The sequence below is a fragment of the Pempheris klunzingeri genome, chromosome 4, assembly GCF_042242105.1.
Source record: "Pempheris klunzingeri isolate RE-2024b chromosome 4, fPemKlu1.hap1, whole genome shotgun sequence".
Classification (NCBI taxonomy): domain Eukaryota; kingdom Metazoa; phylum Chordata; class Actinopteri; order Acropomatiformes; family Pempheridae; genus Pempheris; species Pempheris klunzingeri.
In genome coordinates, this window is record NC_092015.1 from 817,391 (window position 1) to 836,336 (window position 18,946).

The 18,946-nt window shown below is 47.9% G+C and overlaps 1 protein-coding gene across 1 annotated transcript; it reads right to left on the reverse strand.

Annotated features, from left to right (window-relative positions):
- Nucleotides 1-3,748: 3,748 nt before the first annotated feature.
- On the reverse strand, nt 3,749-17,874 carry fgf12b (fibroblast growth factor 12b). Its single transcript, XM_070828880.1, has 5 exons — nt 17,676-17,874; nt 13,451-13,561; nt 10,094-10,197; nt 5,704-5,902; nt 3,749-3,917 (listed from the first exon to the last, which is right to left on the reverse strand). The coding sequence occupies exons 1-5, from the start codon at nt 17,872-17,874 to the stop codon at nt 3,763-3,765; spliced, it is 768 nt and encodes a 255-aa protein (XP_070684981.1). The 3' UTR covers nt 3,749-3,762.
- Between the last annotated feature and the right edge of the window lie 1,072 nt (nt 17,875-18,946).

Sequence of the window (18,946 nt, forward strand, 5' to 3'; positions counted from 1 at the left end):
TGATTGGTTCCTTTTCCTCCGTCGGTCCTTCTGACAAACCACACAAACAGAAACCTCACGAAGAAAAAGAAGGAAATATTGCAGCAGCCAATAGGAGCTGACATCCAGGACCCCGCCCACCCTGACCCCGCCTCCTCTGGTCGTCATGGTGACAGAAACAGCAGCGCGGCGAGTGATGCTCCTGTTCCCATGTCTTTGTAATTTCTGATCGGCAGGTCTTATTGATCCCGTCGGCTGATTGGAGGAAACTCAGTTTCCCGAAAAGCATCTTTGAATGAATTTCCTGTCGACGCTCGGCCCGAGCTCGTCGACGCCACAGAAACAACCGGGTTTGTTTTACAGTAAGTTCAGCTTTTAATTTCAGCTTTTTAATCCAAACTAAAAACTTTCTGCTGCATTTTGAAGATTCTAAATCTGAATCACAGCTTTACTCTGGTTCAGTGAAGAACAATCTGTGTTCCATTCATAATGAAATGTATTTATTTAAACAGGACCAAAACATCTCGACAGTGGGAAGAACTTTGTCATATTTGTTAGACGTTTCCAATTCCAATATCCTAAAAGGTTGAATTTGAATTTCCAGCTTTGTTTTTTGAGCTAAAACCACAAATCAAACCAGACGTCTGTCGGCGAGACGTCATCAGTACGAGTGGAGATGAAGGTTATCATCATGGAGGCAGTGATAGAAAAACGACGGGTTCTTCTATTGTTGTGTGAACGTGTCGAGATGCTTTTGGGAAACCGGGTCTGCGGCGAGTAAAGGGTTCGGTCAGAGAAGAAGAAAAGTGGAGTGGCGGTCGGAGAGGCAGTGCAGCGACTCGGTCCGGACGTCTCGGAGCTTCGTTCAGGAGCTCGGTGCTGCCGCTGCACGTCTCCAAACATCTGTCGTTTCCACACGAGACGAGCGGCAGGACGTCCTGAACGACCACCGGAGGGTGACGTTCGGACGAGCTCGGAGGAAAGCAGCTTTCAGCTCTCGGGGCAGTGCTCTTCGTCTAAACGAAGCAGGGCAGTGAACGTGTCACCAGATCCTCCCATCAGCCGACACCTGAACACAACACGGAGGTAAAAGACACCGCTGAGAGCAGGAAGTGTGACCGTGAGAGGACGAGGACTCCACCGGCTCCACTTCATGAACAAAGCTGCACCCACAAGGACACACTGGGACTCCGTTACCCACAAATCAATGTTTTTAAAGTCTCTAGAGACGCTCCTGAAACCTGACGCTGACTGGCAGAGTAATTATGGCTGCATGTGTTTGGCGTCCCCGTCCTCTGTGGCTCCTCCCCCTGCTCACAGAGGCAGCGAAGGCCCTGATTCCCAGCTTCCTTCAACACATCACGAGCGGACCGTAGCAGCTCATCGATAACACATCAATAAACATGGAGACAGCCGAAGCCCAGCGGTCTGACACACTGAGGTCACACTGACGACGGTGCTCCAACACCAATCAATACTTGGACGTCGGTCTGATTCGTGGCTTCACCTCGACACGGCGACAGGAAACACGTTCTGGGTCTTTGTTAACCGTTAAAGTGATCTGAGCCTCATGGGGAGAGTCTGGAATCAGTCGGTCACTAATAATCAATAATCACCACCAGTGACGACGTGAGTCCCGTCAAAAACACCGTCAGTAAAAAGAACCAATCACAGAGCTGGAATACTGATCAGGGGTGTGGGGGGGGGGCGCCTTTGGTCAGACCTTAACATATAAACCCCGCCTCTTTCACCTGATTGGCCAGTGAGCTGAAGAGGGCACCTTCTTTTCTTTTTTTAAAGCGGACCAATCAGAGCTTAGCGGCACGCCGGGTCGCCGGGCGGGAAACAAAACATACAATCGTGTCCAGGAAAAGTGTGTTGGGGGGGGGGGAGTCCCAGGACCAGATCGGACCGGATCAGATCCGATCAGATCGGATCAGATCAGAGTTACATAACTCTTCTCTTAGTGACTCAATGAATCATTTCACCCCCCTGAACAGCTGTGGGGGTGTCAGTGAGCTTCATGCAATATTTCTGCCTCCAACATCTCAACACTAAGAAACACAGAACTTTCCACCTGATCGGACCCTGAACGCAGCACGGAGACAGAACCAGGAGGAGGCGTTTCAGTCCGTCGGTCCTTCACCTTCCTGCTCATCATCATCATCATCATCATCATCATCATCGTCCCTCACTTCATCTCTGCAGGGAGAGAATCCATCCTGGCTTTTTAAGAGTCATGTGACGTTTGAGGACAATCGGGAAAACTGGCCTCCTTGGTGCGTTCAAGGACCCTTCGACTTCAGAGAGTTGGTGCTGCGTTTTCCTTCTGAGTTCAACATGAAAAATGTAAAATCCTGATCATGCGGTCACGACCTGCGATCACGACCTCGTATCGACGGCAATAAATTACAAGCAGCAGCGAGGGGGCGTGGCCTTTTTCAGCCCTGGGTTCTGCCTCTCAGGCTTCCACGACCATCTGCCAGATGTTATCAGCCGGACGCCTCAGGTCAGCTATCGCTATCGACAACGTACCGACACTGTAGCCCGCATGTAACAGCCCCTGTTGTCATGGTAACAAACACGTGGTTAACGTTGTGAATCAGTAGCGTTTTGGTTAGGTTTAAGGATGTTAGTTAATTTATTTTTCTCATTCCTGACTCCTGTTTGGAGCCAGTGGAGTCGCCCCCTGCTGGACGTTAGAGGGGATGCAGCTTTAAGGCTCCACTGTTCTTTTATTCAGTCTTCACTCTTCTCTACAGACGTTCAGTCTCTTGGACTGTTAAACGTATCGTGTTCCTGCCGTCTTCATGCTAATGTGACTGCAGCACGTTGGCTCGGCTGCTGTTGCGTTTAAAGATGCTTTCTGAAATCTAACCGGCTGATAACGAGCGTTTAACGGGCCGAACCCAAAGTCCGAAGCCTGCAGACAAAACTCAGGGCTGGAAAAACCCTCAGCTCGTGTTCCAGGTTCCAAAGCAGCCCCTCTGTCTTCTGGTCTGAGCTCAGGCGACTCAGGAAACACGTGGAAGCTTCTCGACACCTTCAGACGGACGTTCAGATCACCTGAGCGAGCTTTTGTTCCCTCTGAAGCTTCTCATCGGCAGCGTCCTCTAAAACACCCACAAGCCCCGAAAATACAGAGAGCGACGAACGAGATGTGGCAGCTGAAGGAACAGAAGAAGTCTCCTCTCTGATTGGACGGAACGACACGGAGAAGAAGAAGCAGAAGAAGAAGAAGCAGAAGAAGAAGAAGCACAGCGTGTTGAAAGTGCGAAAGTTTTTGCATTCATTAAGAAATGAAAGGAAGTGAAGTTTCTACATGGCTTAAAGCTTCGGAGTTCTCAGCGCTCGACCGACACAAACATTTAGTCACCGCGGTGACGTCATGATGAAGAGCACGATGGAGCGATGAAGAGGATGTGTGCTCGCCTCCAGGCGCCGTATCAGCAGGACTTTTTGCATAAAATGTGAATCATCATCATCATCATCATCATCGTCCTGATAGTTTTCAAACAAGCCCCTCCCCCTCGCCCGCCCCCCGTTAGATTTAAAATATTTCAACGAGCAAGAAGATTTTCCCCCGTTTTTTTTTTTAGCTTCTTTTTTCTTTGTTTTCGCCGTCGTCGTCGTCGTCATGGCGGTTGTTGCTGTCGTTGGTGTGGTTGTAGTTGCTTTTGTTGCTGAACAGAGGGAGTGTTAAAATGGGAGTTCGCCTCCTCCTCCTCCTCCTCCTCCTCCTCTTCCTCCTCCTCCTTCTCCGCCTGTGGGGGGCGCTGCAGGCTATGATCCGTCCTGCTCTGTGCAGTCCTCCTGCTGCTCCGCCGGCTGGCGCTCCGGGCTCCTCGCCCGCTCCTCGCTGTTCATCGTCGGGCTCCGCGAGGTTTTCATCAGCTTCTCCTCAAGCTCGTGCAGCGACGGCTCCTTGTACATACAGACTGCAGGGGGAGGACGGGGGAGGACGGGGGAGGAGAAGAACACAGAAATAAAAATGTAAGTAATAAAAGGCTAAAAACATTAAAGGATAGATTCAGTGTTTTTACTGCTCTCTGAGTGACTGGTAGGTAGTAAAAGTGTTGGAACTGGTCCAGTAGATCACCTCAGCCAGCAGACACCAAACGGGCTGCAATGGCTGCAACGTGATCCTTTGGGACAACTGCACCTGATCACAGTAGGTCCACTAAAAGAGCTTGTTTGATCCACTGACAGGCTCAGAGTGTTATTCTAAGTGTGTGACAGCATCATGGAAAGGATCCCTACAGAGAGAGACCTGGAAGATCCTTTTGGTTTAACCACAAACAGCACACACACCAGACTACATTCACTAAAACAGGGATTTTAGAGAACAGGACACAGGAGCTGCTGCCTCCATCAGTGAGCTAGTTTGTGTTGTTGTGTGACTTCGGTGTTTTAAAGTGTTTGTTCAGTCGCAACATAATATTTGTGTAACACACAATAACACAACCAAACTAACTGACTGAGGCAGCAGCAGACCAGCAGCTCCTGTGTTCTGTGAGCTAAAATTCCTGTTTTTGTCAATGGAGTCTGGTGATTCCTGATCAGGTGCAGTTGTCCCAAAGGATCACGTTGCAGCCATTGCAGCCCGTTTGGTGTCTGCTGGCTGAGGTGATCTACTGGACCAGTTCCAACACTTTTACTACCTACCAGTCACTCAGACACCAGGATGAGGACAGAGAGGAGCTGAGGGTTAGAAACAGTGGAGTGACCCTTTAAATAGAAACTGGTTTTATACTATAATACTGTCAGTGTATATATGTAATAAATATTTATAATATAATATAATATAATATAAGGGAATGGGGGGAGGTCAAAGAAAAGGAAAGAGGGAGGGAGAGGTGAGGAGAGTTTGGAGGACGTGGAGGAAGAGGAGGAGATGGACAGAGGGAGGAGAGGAGGAAGGGGAAGGTGATAGTTGACAGATATTTTTAAATGAAGATGGGGGGGGCAGAGCAGCTGAAAGCAGAGACGGAGCTTCATGTTTCCTGTTAAACCTCCATCTGTGATATTAGAGCTTCACCTTGTCCTCGGACTCAAAGGAAGTTCCTGACAAACAGCCCAAACCTTAAGAGGGGGGGGGGCTTTTTGTTCAGACTCTGTCTAAATCACTGTTCTAGATTGCTTCAAAGCCTCCAGACTCCACTGACAACTGTAATTAATTTAAGTCATTTCACCCTGCGACTAACTAACAAATCGAAGCAGCAGTCGACCAGCAGCTAAAATGACTGCATGTGTCAATGGAGTCTGGTGTGTTATATAAGAGAAAAAAAGGAGCCTCTGTTAGTTAGTCAGTTTGTGTTGTTGTGCCACTTTGCTGTTTTAAAGGGTTCGTTCAGCCCCAACACAATATTTGTGTGACGCACAATAACACAAGCTAACTGATGGAGGCAGCAGCAGACCAGCAGCTCCTGTGTTCTGGGAGCTAAAATCCCTGTTTTAGTGAATGTAGTCTGGTGTGTGTGCAGAGAGCGATAGAACGGGTCAAATAATCATCAAATTCCAATTCCGAAATTGAAAAACAAAATTCACTAGGCTAACAGTTTCCACCTGCCTCCAGTCTTTGTGCTAAGCTAGGCTAACAGTTCCCCCTGCCTCCAGTCTCTGTGCTAAGCTAGGCTAACAGTTTCCACCTGCCTCCAGTCTCTGTGCTAAGCTAGGCTAACTGTGTGCTGGGCCTGCAGGTGTCCACAGGTGTGTGAGTCTCACCTTCGATGGGTCTGGGGACGAAGTGCGAGCAGGGTTTGGTCTTCTTCACTCGGTTTCCCTTCATGATGACTCCGTCCTTGTTGAGGCCGAGGAACCAGGCCCGGCCCGACTCGTGCTGCCGGTACAGCGTGGACGAGTAGATGACGTAGTAGTTCTCAAACACCGACTCCTTAAACTTACACTCTGCTGTGAACACATCCTGACACACACACACACACACACACACACACACACACACACAGGGAGGACAGCATGTTTGAATGCAGCCGAACGCCTCGTCACGTAACAGACAGTCATCAGGGAGTTCAGCTTCAGGACACAAACGCTGCTGGATTCAAGTAACCTGAAGTCCAAGTTCCTCACACAGATGTATCAATGTTATACCACTCAGTCCGTCTGAGTATTCAGAGTGTTGAACGTATCAGCAGCGCTCACTGCTCATCTCACTCTTTCATTATCAAAGAACTGATGAAGCATAATTTAAATATCTTCTTTATATTAAAGTCCCTGTGCTGCATTCATCTGACGGCTTCGGTCACTTCACAGATTCATGCTACGTGTTCAAAGAGCTCCACCTTTACAGCTGAGTGCTGAACACATGAATGATTGATAAGAAGAATCCACTGATCTCAGATCAGGTTGTTCTGCAGCAGGAGGACTTTTACTTTTGGTACTTTAAGTGTATTTTGATGCTTTAGTACTTTTACTAGTGTAACATTTTACTTGGAGTGTTTCTACTCTGTAGTTTGAAGACTTTTACTGACGTAGACGATCAGAGCACCTCCTCCACCGCTGGGATGGACGTTCAGTTACATCTGGGCTCCACCAAAGGTCCAGCTGCTGAAGACCCTGAGATGTGGCTGAAAGCTCTGCAAGTGGATCTTGAGATAAGCTTTTTCATCTCTGAGCATCAAAACTGTCTAGGGGGTTGTTGTAGCGGGAGGCTGAGTGTCGTCCCACCGCTAACGCTAACGCTAACAGCGTGTTCACGTGTTAGAAGCTCCGTCAGCCGTGTTTTTGTTTTTTACAAACTGAACAGAGATTCAGATCCATGTTGTTAAATATGGACTTTTGGGACAGATTCAAGTAAACTTAGCACATTACACTTCCCCAGGTATAACAGGTGTGTGTGTGTGCCCTCTGGATGTAGCAGGTGGTCAGGGAGGAGCAGGGAGCCAACCAGAGCAGAACAAACCCACAGAACATTTAACACTCATTCAGCGTTGACGGAAGCAGGAGGAGGTCATGTGATCTAGGGTAAAGCCCACGGGGGGGGGGGGGGGGGGTCGGCCAGAACACAGGAGGCCGCCGTTCGTGTCCTGCGTGAAACCAAAAGTCAGCGCTGACTTAATTTAATTGCATCTTACATCTCGTCAACAATGTGACTTCACAAGCTTACTTGAACTCAGACCGTCATCTTGTCCTAAACGTCACTGCTTCACTAGTTTTGGTGCCTAAACCAAACCAAACTGCAACCGCTACACAACGTTAACCTACGTCATGCTTATGGCTCCATCCGTCCTGTAGGGGGCGCTCAAAATGCTCATTTATGTTGTTTTGGGAGTTATTGGGAGTCATAAGTCGACCACTGCTGTGACTGTAGAAATAAGAAGTGTGTTGTAACGTTGTGTTATAATTAGAACTGATTTCCTTTCTAATTGATTAATCTATTACCTGCTTTCATTCATTGTTTGGTCTTGAAAATGTCAGAAAAAGTCCGTCAGTCTAAGGTGGCACTATCAAAACGTCTTGTTTTGTCATAAGAGACTCAGTCAAGTGATAAAAGGAGAACGACTGACTTGATGAATCAGAATAAAATAAATCTTAATATCCAACTTCAAATCGTTAGTGGTTCTGTCTGATCAACTTTGAGTTTAACATCATGCATTTGAGACTTAAAGGAAGTGACTGAAAAGTCTGATTACAAATTAAGCCGACATCATCATTCAGCGTGAATGTGTTTGGGGTGAAGTTCATTAATTCCACACTAAACATCTGGGAACTGCAAACAGCAGCAGTGAAAGAATCTAACAGACCAGCAGAAGAAAGAAAGAAAGGGCTTCAGGGGGAGGATGACGATGATGGAGGAAGAGGAAACAGAGGGAATGGATGATGGAAACACCCAGCAGGCTGCCGGCATCACAAATCAAAATGTGATAATTCAAATAAACAGTGTTTAGGCAGCAGGACTCCTCACACACAGCACAACTTCACTTTCAACTGAGCTGGGAGGAAAAAAAAACATATGACTGCAGCGATGAAGAGGAGGAGGAACGGTTCTACCCTCCATCTGCAGCCACAGCTGAGTCCAGATCTTTAGCCAATTAATCACTTGTGCTCCTTTATCTGGTTTTAATGGGGTTTCTATCTGGATACTTGATCTGGATCTGATCACAGGCCGTCACACGCTGACCTGGGATCAACACAAAATGGTTTAAACTCTTCCTGTGGTGGAGCCTCAAAGCATCATGGGATTGGCCAGAGACACAAAGGAGAGGGGAGCTTTTAAAAAGATGCACTTCATGGATTTGAGCGCTCCAGTAGTGAGACGGGAGGTTTACGACATAAAGCAATGCATCGTCTGCGTAGAGGGAGATTTTGTTTGTTAAAAACTGACAAAAATACACACCGCCCAGTGGGAAAAAGTTGGAGATTTTCAAAAAGCCACAATTTTCCACAGGTTTGGATGTTAGTGGCCCATTAAATGGCTGTTATCATTTTGATTTAAGGCTGCAGGGCCCTACTCCACCTCACGTACGGAACATAAAGTGGCTTTTACAGTACTGTGGAGTAACGCCCCACCTCTAGTCATGTCGTAGAGGGGACGGCGGCAGAGGGGAGGCACTTTTGATCACAGCGTTAAGGGTACGATTGGCTGTATAAAGTCTGTATAAAGAAGCGTCCTCTGATTGGTCGGTATCAGTTCTTATTACCTGTCTATGGTTATAATGAGCTAGCTACAGCGAGCTAACACTGCTACTGAAACAGAAACTGTGTGGTTTTTGATTTGATACGTAAGAAGCTTGTGCCAACACTGCAATGATGTGATGTAACAGACTCTTGTACGCGAGCGCAGCGACAGCAGCTGCTTTTAAAAGTGATCCACTCCGTTGGGAACACATCATGTGTGTAACTTTACCTCTGTCACTAAAGGGAGTGTTGATGATAACAGATGACATCTGACGGAGGTGATAACAACTGACACCAGGACATTAAAGGGCCGATAAGATCTGAATCAGCTGCAGACGCATCAACAAACAGCCAGCAAACCTAAATAAAACCCAACATCTGCACTAAAACACTGTCTGTCTGCTCAAAACTGATATTTCAGACTTGTTCCAGTCGTCTGCTTTGACTGCAGGGCCAGCGTGGAGGATAACCTCCAACCGTGGAGCGCAGAGGTCACCTGACCATCACGGCTCCCGTGGGGGGGTGACAGCGTGGCAGCAGCTCAGACTCACTGACTGATTCACTGGTTTGTTTAATCTAGAACAAATATTTGTCACTTTGTCGTCGTGAAAATGACATTTCCAGTCGAATCTGCAGCTTCCTGAGAGACGCTTCCCCCCGTTTGCTCAAATCTACGGTATCATCTCCACCTTCTCTCTCTGCCTCCATCACTCCATCTTGGTTCTTATGCTGCGCACACAGAAAGTGAAGAATTGCATTTTAAAGTTTTATGGAAGGAGCAGACATGAATAATGGATGTTGGATGGACTCAGTGAGGCGAAGCAGCAACAACTGTAGCTGCACTCCGTCGATCAGGCCGCTCCTCCAACGACTCTATTAACTTCCATCGTTGTTTCTCAGGCACTCGGAGCCTTTTGGGCTTCAGTCGCGTCACATTTGTGGAGTTTGTGTTTTAAAATGAGCAAGAAGCGAAGCACGGGATGCTTCTCCACACAGGACGAACTGGATCTGTCAGATGGTGGGATATTTTGACACAAATATCTTGAAATGAGATCTCTGTGATCACACATGCTGAGTAACTTTATCTGGCCGTCCGGATGTTTTCCTGCAGGTGGATCTCTGTGGAAGGAAGGTGAGCAGCTGCTCTCAGTGTCCTTCAGCTGCTCCCTGATCCGTCCACACTCCGACCTTCAGAGACGCATGAACGCAACACAGCGCTGCAGCTTGACTCTGTTCAGCATGTCGTTACTCTGTCACCTCTGGATCCTGATCTGGTCGGCTAACAATGAGGTTAATGTTTCACCCAGAAGATCACTTTAATGTTCCTCACACTCTTTTTCAACCAAAGCACTTCAACACACATCCAGAGAGAGACGGAGCAGAAACAGAGAGACAGGAAAGACATGGAGAACAACAAGACAGACAGACAGGCAGGCAGGCAGGCAGGCAGACAGACAGGCAGGCAGACAGGCAGACTTACTGACGTATAGAGGAATCCCTCTGCGTTCATGGCCACGTAGAGTCCAGCCTTCACTCCCTGAATGGCCACGACCCTCAAACCTACTGGGATCAGGTTAAAGAGAGCTGGAGGGGGAGAGAGAGACAGAGAGAGAGAGAGAGACAGAGAGAGAGAGAGAGAGAGAGAGAGAGAGAGACAGAGAGAGAGAGAGACAGAGAGAGAGACAGACAGACAGGGAGGGAGACAGAGGTCAGAGTCACTGTAACACAGACTGGAAGCGAAATTAAGAATGAGGTTGATTTTTTATTCTCTGTGCAGATGAAGATCAGAAACTTTGTTTTCAGCCAAACGTCCTCCATGTTTGATGAAGATGATGATGGTGATGAAGATGGTGATGAAGAAGATGGTGATGATGATGGTGATGATGAAGATGGTGGTGATGATGATGATGATGAAGATGGTGATGATGGTGATGATGATGATGATGATGAAGATGGTGATGAAGGTGATGATGATGATGATGAAGATGGTGATGATGATGGTGATGATGAAGATGGTGGTGATGATGATGATGATGAAGATGGTGATGAAGATGATGGTGATGATGAAGATGGTGATGATGATGATGATGAAGATGGTGATGAAGGTGATGATGATGATGATGATGATGAAGATAGTGATGATGATGATGATGAAGATGGTGATGAAGATGATGATAGTGATTATGATGATGATGGTGATGGTGGTGATGATGATGATGAAGATGGTGAAGGTGATGATGATGAAGAAGATGGTGATGATGATGATGATGAAGATGGAGATGAAGATGGTGATGATGATAGTGATTATGATGATGATGATGAAGATGGTGATGAAGATGATGATGATGATAGTGATTATGATGAAGATGGTGATGATGATGGTGGTGATGATGATGATGAAGATGGTGATGATGATGAAGATGTTGATGATGATGGTGATGATGATGGTGATGATGATGATGATGATGAAGATGATGATAGTGATTATGATGATGATGGTGGTGATGATGATGATGAAGATGGTGAAGGTGATGATGATGATGATGAAGAAGATGGTGATGAAGATGATGATGATAGTGATTATGATGATGATGGTGATGATGATGATGATGATGAAGATGGTGATGATGATGGTGATGATGATGGTGGTGATGATGATGATGAAGGTGATGATGATGATGAAGAACCTGTTCTTACTGCTCTGTGCAGGTGTGAGTGTGAACCTGTAACTTTGTGAATGAATGAAAAGTGTGTAAATGTTGTGGTCGCCGGGGGCAACCAGGCTCCCTGGTCTCCTCCAGGTGAAGAGGACCAGTCTGTTCCTGCTGTCCCCCCCCCCACTCTGAACCCTCCCTGTTCATCCATCTGCAGCGCTGCCAGCTGATACACTGAGAGGAACACAGGGGGGGGGGGAGTTAATCCTCTGGGACAGAGAGCTGCAGTGTGGGTGAGGATGAGGGGGAGGAGGTGGAGGAGGAAGAGGCCTGTGGCGATGGCTGCAGTTAATCCTCCTTTATTTAACTCAGAGACACAGATGATGGGGGGGGGGGGGGGGGGGGGGGGCATCTCCTCCTCTTCTTCTTGTCCTCTTTTTGCTTCTCAGGATCAACATCAGGATCTGTAATCCAGGGCTCATCCACACAGTCTGAGCACCAGGACCAGGACCAGGACCAGGATCAGGATCAGGATCAGGATCAGGATCAGGACCAGGATCAGGATCAGGACCAGGACCAGGACCAGTTGGTCCATATTCTGCTGTCTACATAGAAAGGATCCCTGCAGACCTGGACGGTCGGTTCCATCAGTCAGAGTGTGTGACTCAGATGATCAGCTGACTGATGGAGGCAGCAGCTGGACTAAACATGCCAGACTGACACACAGGAGCTGGTCTACGGCTGCTAGTTAGTTAGTTGTTAGTTAGTTAGTGTAACTTTGGTGGTTTAAATGGTTCGTTGAGATCAACTCATCCTTTTAAACACCAGAGGCACGTGGCTGAGGTGATCCACCGGACCAGTTCCAACACTTTTACTACCTACCAGTCCTTCAGACACCAGGATGTGGACTCAGAGGACCAGGGGGAGGAACAGTGAGGTCATAATCACCGTCTACAGACACATTCACACTCTTCAGCTTCATGAGTCATGTTCTCAGTTTAGCTGCTGGAGGAAGACGTTAAACCTCAAATCAGCCGTGACGGTTTCCATAAGCTTCAGGAATATTTGGCCCATTCATCAGAGATGTAACTCTGTCATCATCTGTGCACACACACACACACTCACACACACACACACACACACACACACTCACACACACACACACACACACACACACACACACACACACAGGAGATGGAGGCACACCACCATCATCTCTGTCCTTCAGGAGCACGATGGCGGCACTCACTGTACACCAGTCGTGTCGTTTATTCATTTGTGTATCGCTTGTTTTATATCAGGTAGGTATGGAATCACGGTAGGTCCACTAAAAGTGTTGGAACTGGTCCAGTAGATCACCTCAGCCAGCAGACACCAAACGGGCTGCAATGGCTGCAACGTGATCCTTTGGGACAACTGCACCTGATCACAGTAGGTCCACTAAAAGAGCTTGTTTGATCCACTGACAGGCTCAGAGTGTTATTCTCAGTGTGTGACAGCATCATGGAAAGGATCCCTACAGAGAGAGACCTGGAAGATCCTTTTGGTTTAACCACAAACAGCACACACACCAGACTACATTCACTAAAACAGGGATTTTAGAGAACAGGACACAGGAGCTGCTGCTCTGCTGCTGCCTCAGTTTATCTATATTATAACACAAAGTGTGTTTTTGTCAATGGAGTCTGATGACTTTGAAGCAATTGACACCCTACTGGATCAGTTCCAACACTTTTCGTACCCACTAGTCTACTACACACCATTACCAACATTTAACATGATGACTTGTGATCTCTTTTTAAGTCATTTCAAAGTAAAGTTTGTGTGTCTATGAATTGTTTGTGTTACTGTGTGTTATATTAATATGTTGGATCTGAACTCACCCTTTAAAACACCAAAGTCTCACAGTAACACAAACACTCTGACTGATGGAGGCAGCAGCAGAGCAGCAGCTCCTGTGTCCTGTTCTCTAAAATCCCTGTTTTAGTGAATGTAGTCTGGTGTGTGTGCTGTTTGTGGTTAAACCAAAAGGATCTTCCAGGTCTCTCTCTGTAGGGATCCTTTCCATGATGCTGTCACACACTTAGAATAACACTCTGGACCAGTTCCAACACTGTTTGTACCCTGAACCTGTACTAATGAGGTCCACAGTTCTTCTTCTAGAGGTCACAGGTGAGACTCACTGTAGTCGCTGTTCTCGTCCTTGTTGCCGCTGATGGCTCCATCAGGCTGCATCTGCAGGAAGAAACCCTGCTCGCTGAAGAGACGCGTCACGATGCCCTTCAGCTGTGGCTCTGAAACACACACACACACACACACACACACGATCAATGCTGGAACACACAGTTTGTGGATGTACGGCAGGTGTTCGGAGCCTCGCAGCACATTTATTATTCAGATCCTGGTCCTGGTTCTCCTGCTGTGGTTCTCTGGCTTCATGAGTCACTGCTGACACTGATATCAGTCCTGTCAACAGGATCAGCCATGTTCCTACTGTCAGCACTATAGTTACTGTTATTATTGTTATTTGCTGTGCTAACTTCCTGTTAGCTCAGAGCTAACTTCCTGTTAGCCCTGTGATAACTTAAAAGGGGATAAGTTGTAATCACACAGTTTGGCCAATATGTCAAACTGGTTTCAGAGCCTGGAGTCCGTCCTGGGGGGTTGGATTTCCTTCCCACCTCATGTGACTCTGAGCTAATCTCTCGTCATTTCACTTCTTCGCATTTTTCACAGCAAGTGCAAAGTGCTTTTCTAAATGTATTTGCTAAAAAAAAGAGGAAACGCAGCGTTAGAACTGTCAGGAGGCCGGTGGATTCAGAGGAAGAGGAGGAAGAGGAGGAAGAGGAGGAGCGCTGGGATCCCAGCGAGCCAAATGAAACGTTAAAGGATCAGGTTGACAAACAGGAAGTGAGACAGACACGTCTGACAGGATGAAGGTGTAAACAGAACAAGTGATGCTCCACATGACAATGTGGGACAGAAGCTCTGAAATAGACCGAAACACCGAGGAGGTAATGTGGAGCAGCCTGCTGTGCTACTTATCATTCACAGAGAGACAGACAGGCAGAGAGAGAGAGACGGGCAGAGAGACAGAGACAGGCAGAGAGAGAGACGGGCTGAGAGAGAGAGACGGGCAGAGAGAGAGAGACGGGCAGAGAGAGAGAGACGGGCAGAGAGAGAGACAGGCAGAGAGAGAGAGACAGAGAGAGGCAGAGAGAGAGAGACGGGCAGAGAGAGAGACAGGCAGAGAGAGAGAGACGGGCAGAGAGAGAGACAGGCAGAGAGAGAGAGAGACGTGCAGAGAGAGAGAGAGACAGACAGGCAGAGAGAGAGACGGGCAGAAACACACAAAGATAAAAAGGCTCATCATTGTTTTAGTTTATCCATAAGCTAGGCTAACAGACCCCTCTGCTTCCAGTCTTTGTGCTAAGCTAGGCTAACAGCCCCCTCTGCTTCCAGTCTTTGTGCTAAGCTAGGCTAACAGCCCCCTCTGCTTCCAGTCTTTGTGACACACACACACTGACAGCATCACTTCATTTATTTGGATTAAGAATCTGATGAACCCTTCAAACCTCTTAAAATGTGGAGCTAATCCATCTAAAACCCCAATAATCATCTTCATTATTCTAATTAACTCCAGATGAGGAGCAAACCCCTGAACATTCACCTTCATCTACATTTTACAGATTACCTGTGAGTTTGTGAACCCAATAAAACAGTCACATGGTTCATTTTGGGGGGAAATGTGACTCAATCTGACGGCAGCGGTTTATTCTGGGACATCAAACAGCTGTAATCCAGAGGAGGTATTTATAGCTGCCTCCTGATCAGACGTGATCAAACCACACTGAACTGAAACACTGGAGTTTAAAATAGAATACAAAGTCAGTAAAAGTACATTTATACACTTTTCACTTCACTACGTGTCCGATGGCTCTCTGCTGATCAATAATCAATGATGAGGGTTTATCATCACACATTAAAGTCGCAGCAGGTTAGAAAGTCATTCACACCTTCATCAGCTGCAGCACTAAAGTGATCAATGAGCAGTGACTGGAATCAATAACATGATGAAGTGAGTCCTTAAACGAATACTTCGATTGATTTCACTAAATGTTAAAATAATCTCTATTATTCACAAAGTGAATCTACATACAAACACCTGCCTGCTGCAGGTGTGTCGATCAATAACCAATCAATCAATAAGAGCCGGCTCAGAGGGAGAGAGAGTTATTATCCTATCGACTGTTATTGGTTTGATCGAATGTCTCTAATCCTCATTTCTACTCGCTGCAAAACAGATCCGGTCATTTGTTGACTTAGTTAACTTATCAATAGATAATATTGATCATCATCGGTTTACAGGCACGGGTTGGTTAGTGAGGAAAGACGATGGGTTAGTTTAGAATAAAGACTACTCGTTAGGTTTAGGAAAAGATGGTGGATGGGTGTAAATAGCCACGTTGGCTACTGACACCCCGTGTAAATAGATCACATCAGATCACATCAGATCACATCAGATTAGATCAGATCACATCAGATAGATCAGATCAGATCAGATCACATCAGATCAGACGGCGGTGAGGCGCAGCGCGGCCGTCGAACCCGAAGGAAGCCGAAGCAGGAGAGGCTTCGGTGACGGCGTGTCGCTGGTGTGGAGGATGTCTGTCGCCAGGACCACGTCAGCGGCTTGGTTCCCGTGCTGTGGACCGAGGAAGAGCCTGATGCTGGATCCTCACTGGAGACTGAACCTCGTTCTGTGAGCTCTTCGGAGCAGATCACACGTCCCGTCACTAGAAAACAAAGCGCTGACGCTGAGATAAAGCCGGTGACTCCTCTAACAAGTCACCGTGCAGCCGCTCGTCTTCCTGCGAACTCCTCGCTGCAGAAGTTGGAGTCTGTGGACGGCGGCGTGTGAAGGAGCTGATCAAGCAGATGTGTTCTCTGTAGAACACATCCTTTAAGAAGCTGCTTGTTGTGTTGCCAAGAAAACATGAAGCGGCGCGCGGCGGCGGGGTGTCGGCTAATGAGGGGCGCAGCTCATGAATGCGTAGTGTTGAAAAGCGTCCAGCGGTCCAGCGTCTCCTCAGCTCCAGGTCAGCTCGTTATCCTGCTGCAGGTTTACCAAGAGGCTGCTGACATCATCACTACAGCGGCTGGTGTGTCTTTAACACCAAATGAAATATTTACAGCTGTTGATGAAAACCATGAAATGTTTAACACAAACCACCACCGAAAACAGGAATCTGCAGCTCAAACTCCACAGAGGATGAAGTGATCACCGTTCATCCTGAGGGGAGCACGAACCACGGCGGTGGAATAACAGAAGAATAAAAGCTCTAAATGATTTAGTTTTTTGTTTTCTATATTTCAGAGCAGCAGGAACAACAGACAAAACCGGTCCGACCTCACCAGCCCCACCAGGCTGCTCACATTCAGCTGGTTTGGTCTTTAAACTGATGTTGGAGCTTCTAACAGGATCAAACAGGCCGCGTTTCTTCTTCTGCTGCTTTAAATGTGTTTCTAACGGGATCAAACAGGCCGCGTTTCTTCTTCTGCTGCTTTAAATGCGTTTCTAACAGGATCAAACAGGCCGAGTTTCTTCTCTTTGCCGTTTGTCTGTCTGACTTCCTGCCGCCTCGGAAACAGACCAGAATTAATCTTTAGCGCAGAGACGCACTGCAGAGCTTCAGGTGGGGTCTGAAGGGTTAACTAGAGCGGACGCCATCAGCTCCAGCGACCACGACGCAGCCGGAACACGACACAGCCGCTCCCGGTGGGATTTAGCCTTAGGACAAAATTGTGCATTTCTCCCTGATGCATTGATTCTGCAGGAGTCCTACCCACGAGCGAACAAGCTAACAAGCTAACAAGCTAACAGGCTAACAGGCTAACAGGCTAACAAAGAGAGACTGTGGTACTTGAACAAATCTGCTGAGCCCCGAGCGGTGACAAGTGCTCTTTGGTATTCAGTCGTACCTACGAGAGCTGCTACCTGAGGAGTAGAGTCCAGGGGTACGGTAAGCCCTGAGGGTCAAACCTGCACCAGTAAAGCCGAACTGTATCACAAGGTGCTACGTGTTTAGCGATCTCACTCGGGTTCGGATCAAAACAACCAGACGGGGACGCCGTCGAAGAGGTGTTACAAATCACCTCTGGTACGGTGCGTTTGAGGCGAGAACGGGATCTGATCTCGATCCTCAGCCGAGGTCAACCCCCACGGCTGTCCCTCCATTTTGAAACTAGACAAACTTCCCCCGTGTGCAACAGAACGGGACGACTCGGACCAATCAGAGAGCAGTATCCTCATGCGTCACAAATGTAGATCCACTTCAAGCCAAACTAGAGGAGAACTGATTGGACCAGAGCAGCCCCCCCACAGTCCCCATCAGTCCGTGCACCCACCTGGTTTCCGTCGCACGGGTCTTTTCTTGCCGCTGCAGAAGCGAACTTTGCTGAAGACGCTGAAGATGTGTCTCTCGCACAGAGACCTCGGGTCTTTAGTGGGACTGGAGCGCCTCTTGTTGGTGGCGACCTTGTCGCTGTTGGACTCGCGGGCCTGGCGCTTCTGACGGATCAGGGAGCTGGCGATGGCCGCGGCCATCTTGTCCCCGAGAGGTGGACGGAGCCACTGAGGTAACGGCTCCTGCTCCGGCTCCTGCGCTGTCTGCTGAGACTGAGGACGTCCTGTCTGAGATGAAGCTGCTCTCACCTACAGGCGCTCCATCAGGACATTCACATCCACCCTGAGAAGCAGCTGATGCTCACATGTCCATATTCAGAGGAAGCTCCGGAGGAATCATCAGATGCTTCAAAGTATGACAAAGTGACGTCCCATGATGCACTTCAGTCTCATTCCAGGTGTCATTTCTGCTGAAAACGATCAGATGAGCTCGGACGATAAGACTTTAAGAATTCCCATCCTGCAGCTCTGGTTTCCACCAGAGGGGGCGACACGCTTCAGGACTGACGACTAATCAAAGGAAACTTTCTGGTCCAGACATTTTTTTAGCCACAGAAATCTGAAAAAACGTTCTTTGAAAACTTTTTGCAGGTTTAGTTACGATCAGACAGACGAGACGTTCCGGACACTTCTGAAGGAAAATCAGCACTCAGGATCCTGGAGGTGGAAACGTATGAATGGAAAAGGCACAATGCATGCTGGGTAATGCACGCTCCGACGGAAGCATGTGCGTCCACGCGTCCACGGCATCACGATGGCTGTTTGTTCCGCTCACACGTCCATCTTCATCTTCATCTTCACCACCAGCTCGTCAACAACTTTGAGAGGCGGCGAGCAGAAAGAGTTTAACGACGGCGTCCAGCGAAGCCAACAAAGTTCTACATGATCCGCGAGAGAGAGGAGACGGAGGAGAGGAAGATTAAAACACAGAGACTCTGCTCTGCTGCTTCCTCCTGCAGGATCCTCTCCTCCTCTTCCTCACAGGCTGAGAGCTGCTGAATGTGGTGAGAGGCTGAGAGAGAGAGAGGAGAGAGAGGGAGGAGAGAGGAGAGAGGGAGGAGAGAGAGGAGAGAGGGAGGAGAGAGAGAGGAGAGAGAGGGAGGAGAGAGAGAGAGGAGAGAGAGGGAGGAGAGAGAGGGAGGAGAGAGAGGAGAGAGGGAGGAGAGAGAGAGGAGAGAGAGGAGAGAGAGAGAGGGGGAGGAGAGAGAGAGGA

Excerpts from the sequence above, each read along its gene's own strand:
- fgf12b (XM_070828880.1), bottom strand. The coding sequence starts at position 17,874 with ATGGCCGCGGCCATCGCCAGCTCCCTGATCCGTCAGAAGCGCCAGGCC. Across the intron at positions 5,903-10,093 it reads AGGGATTCCTCTATACGTCA|GATGTGTTCACAGCAGAGTG; the intron begins GTAAGTCTGCCT and ends TGTGTGTGTCAG. Across the intron at positions 3,918-5,703 it reads CGTCCCCAGACCCATCGAAG|TCTGTATGTACAAGGAGCCG; the intron begins GTGAGACTCACA and ends CTCCCCCTGCAG.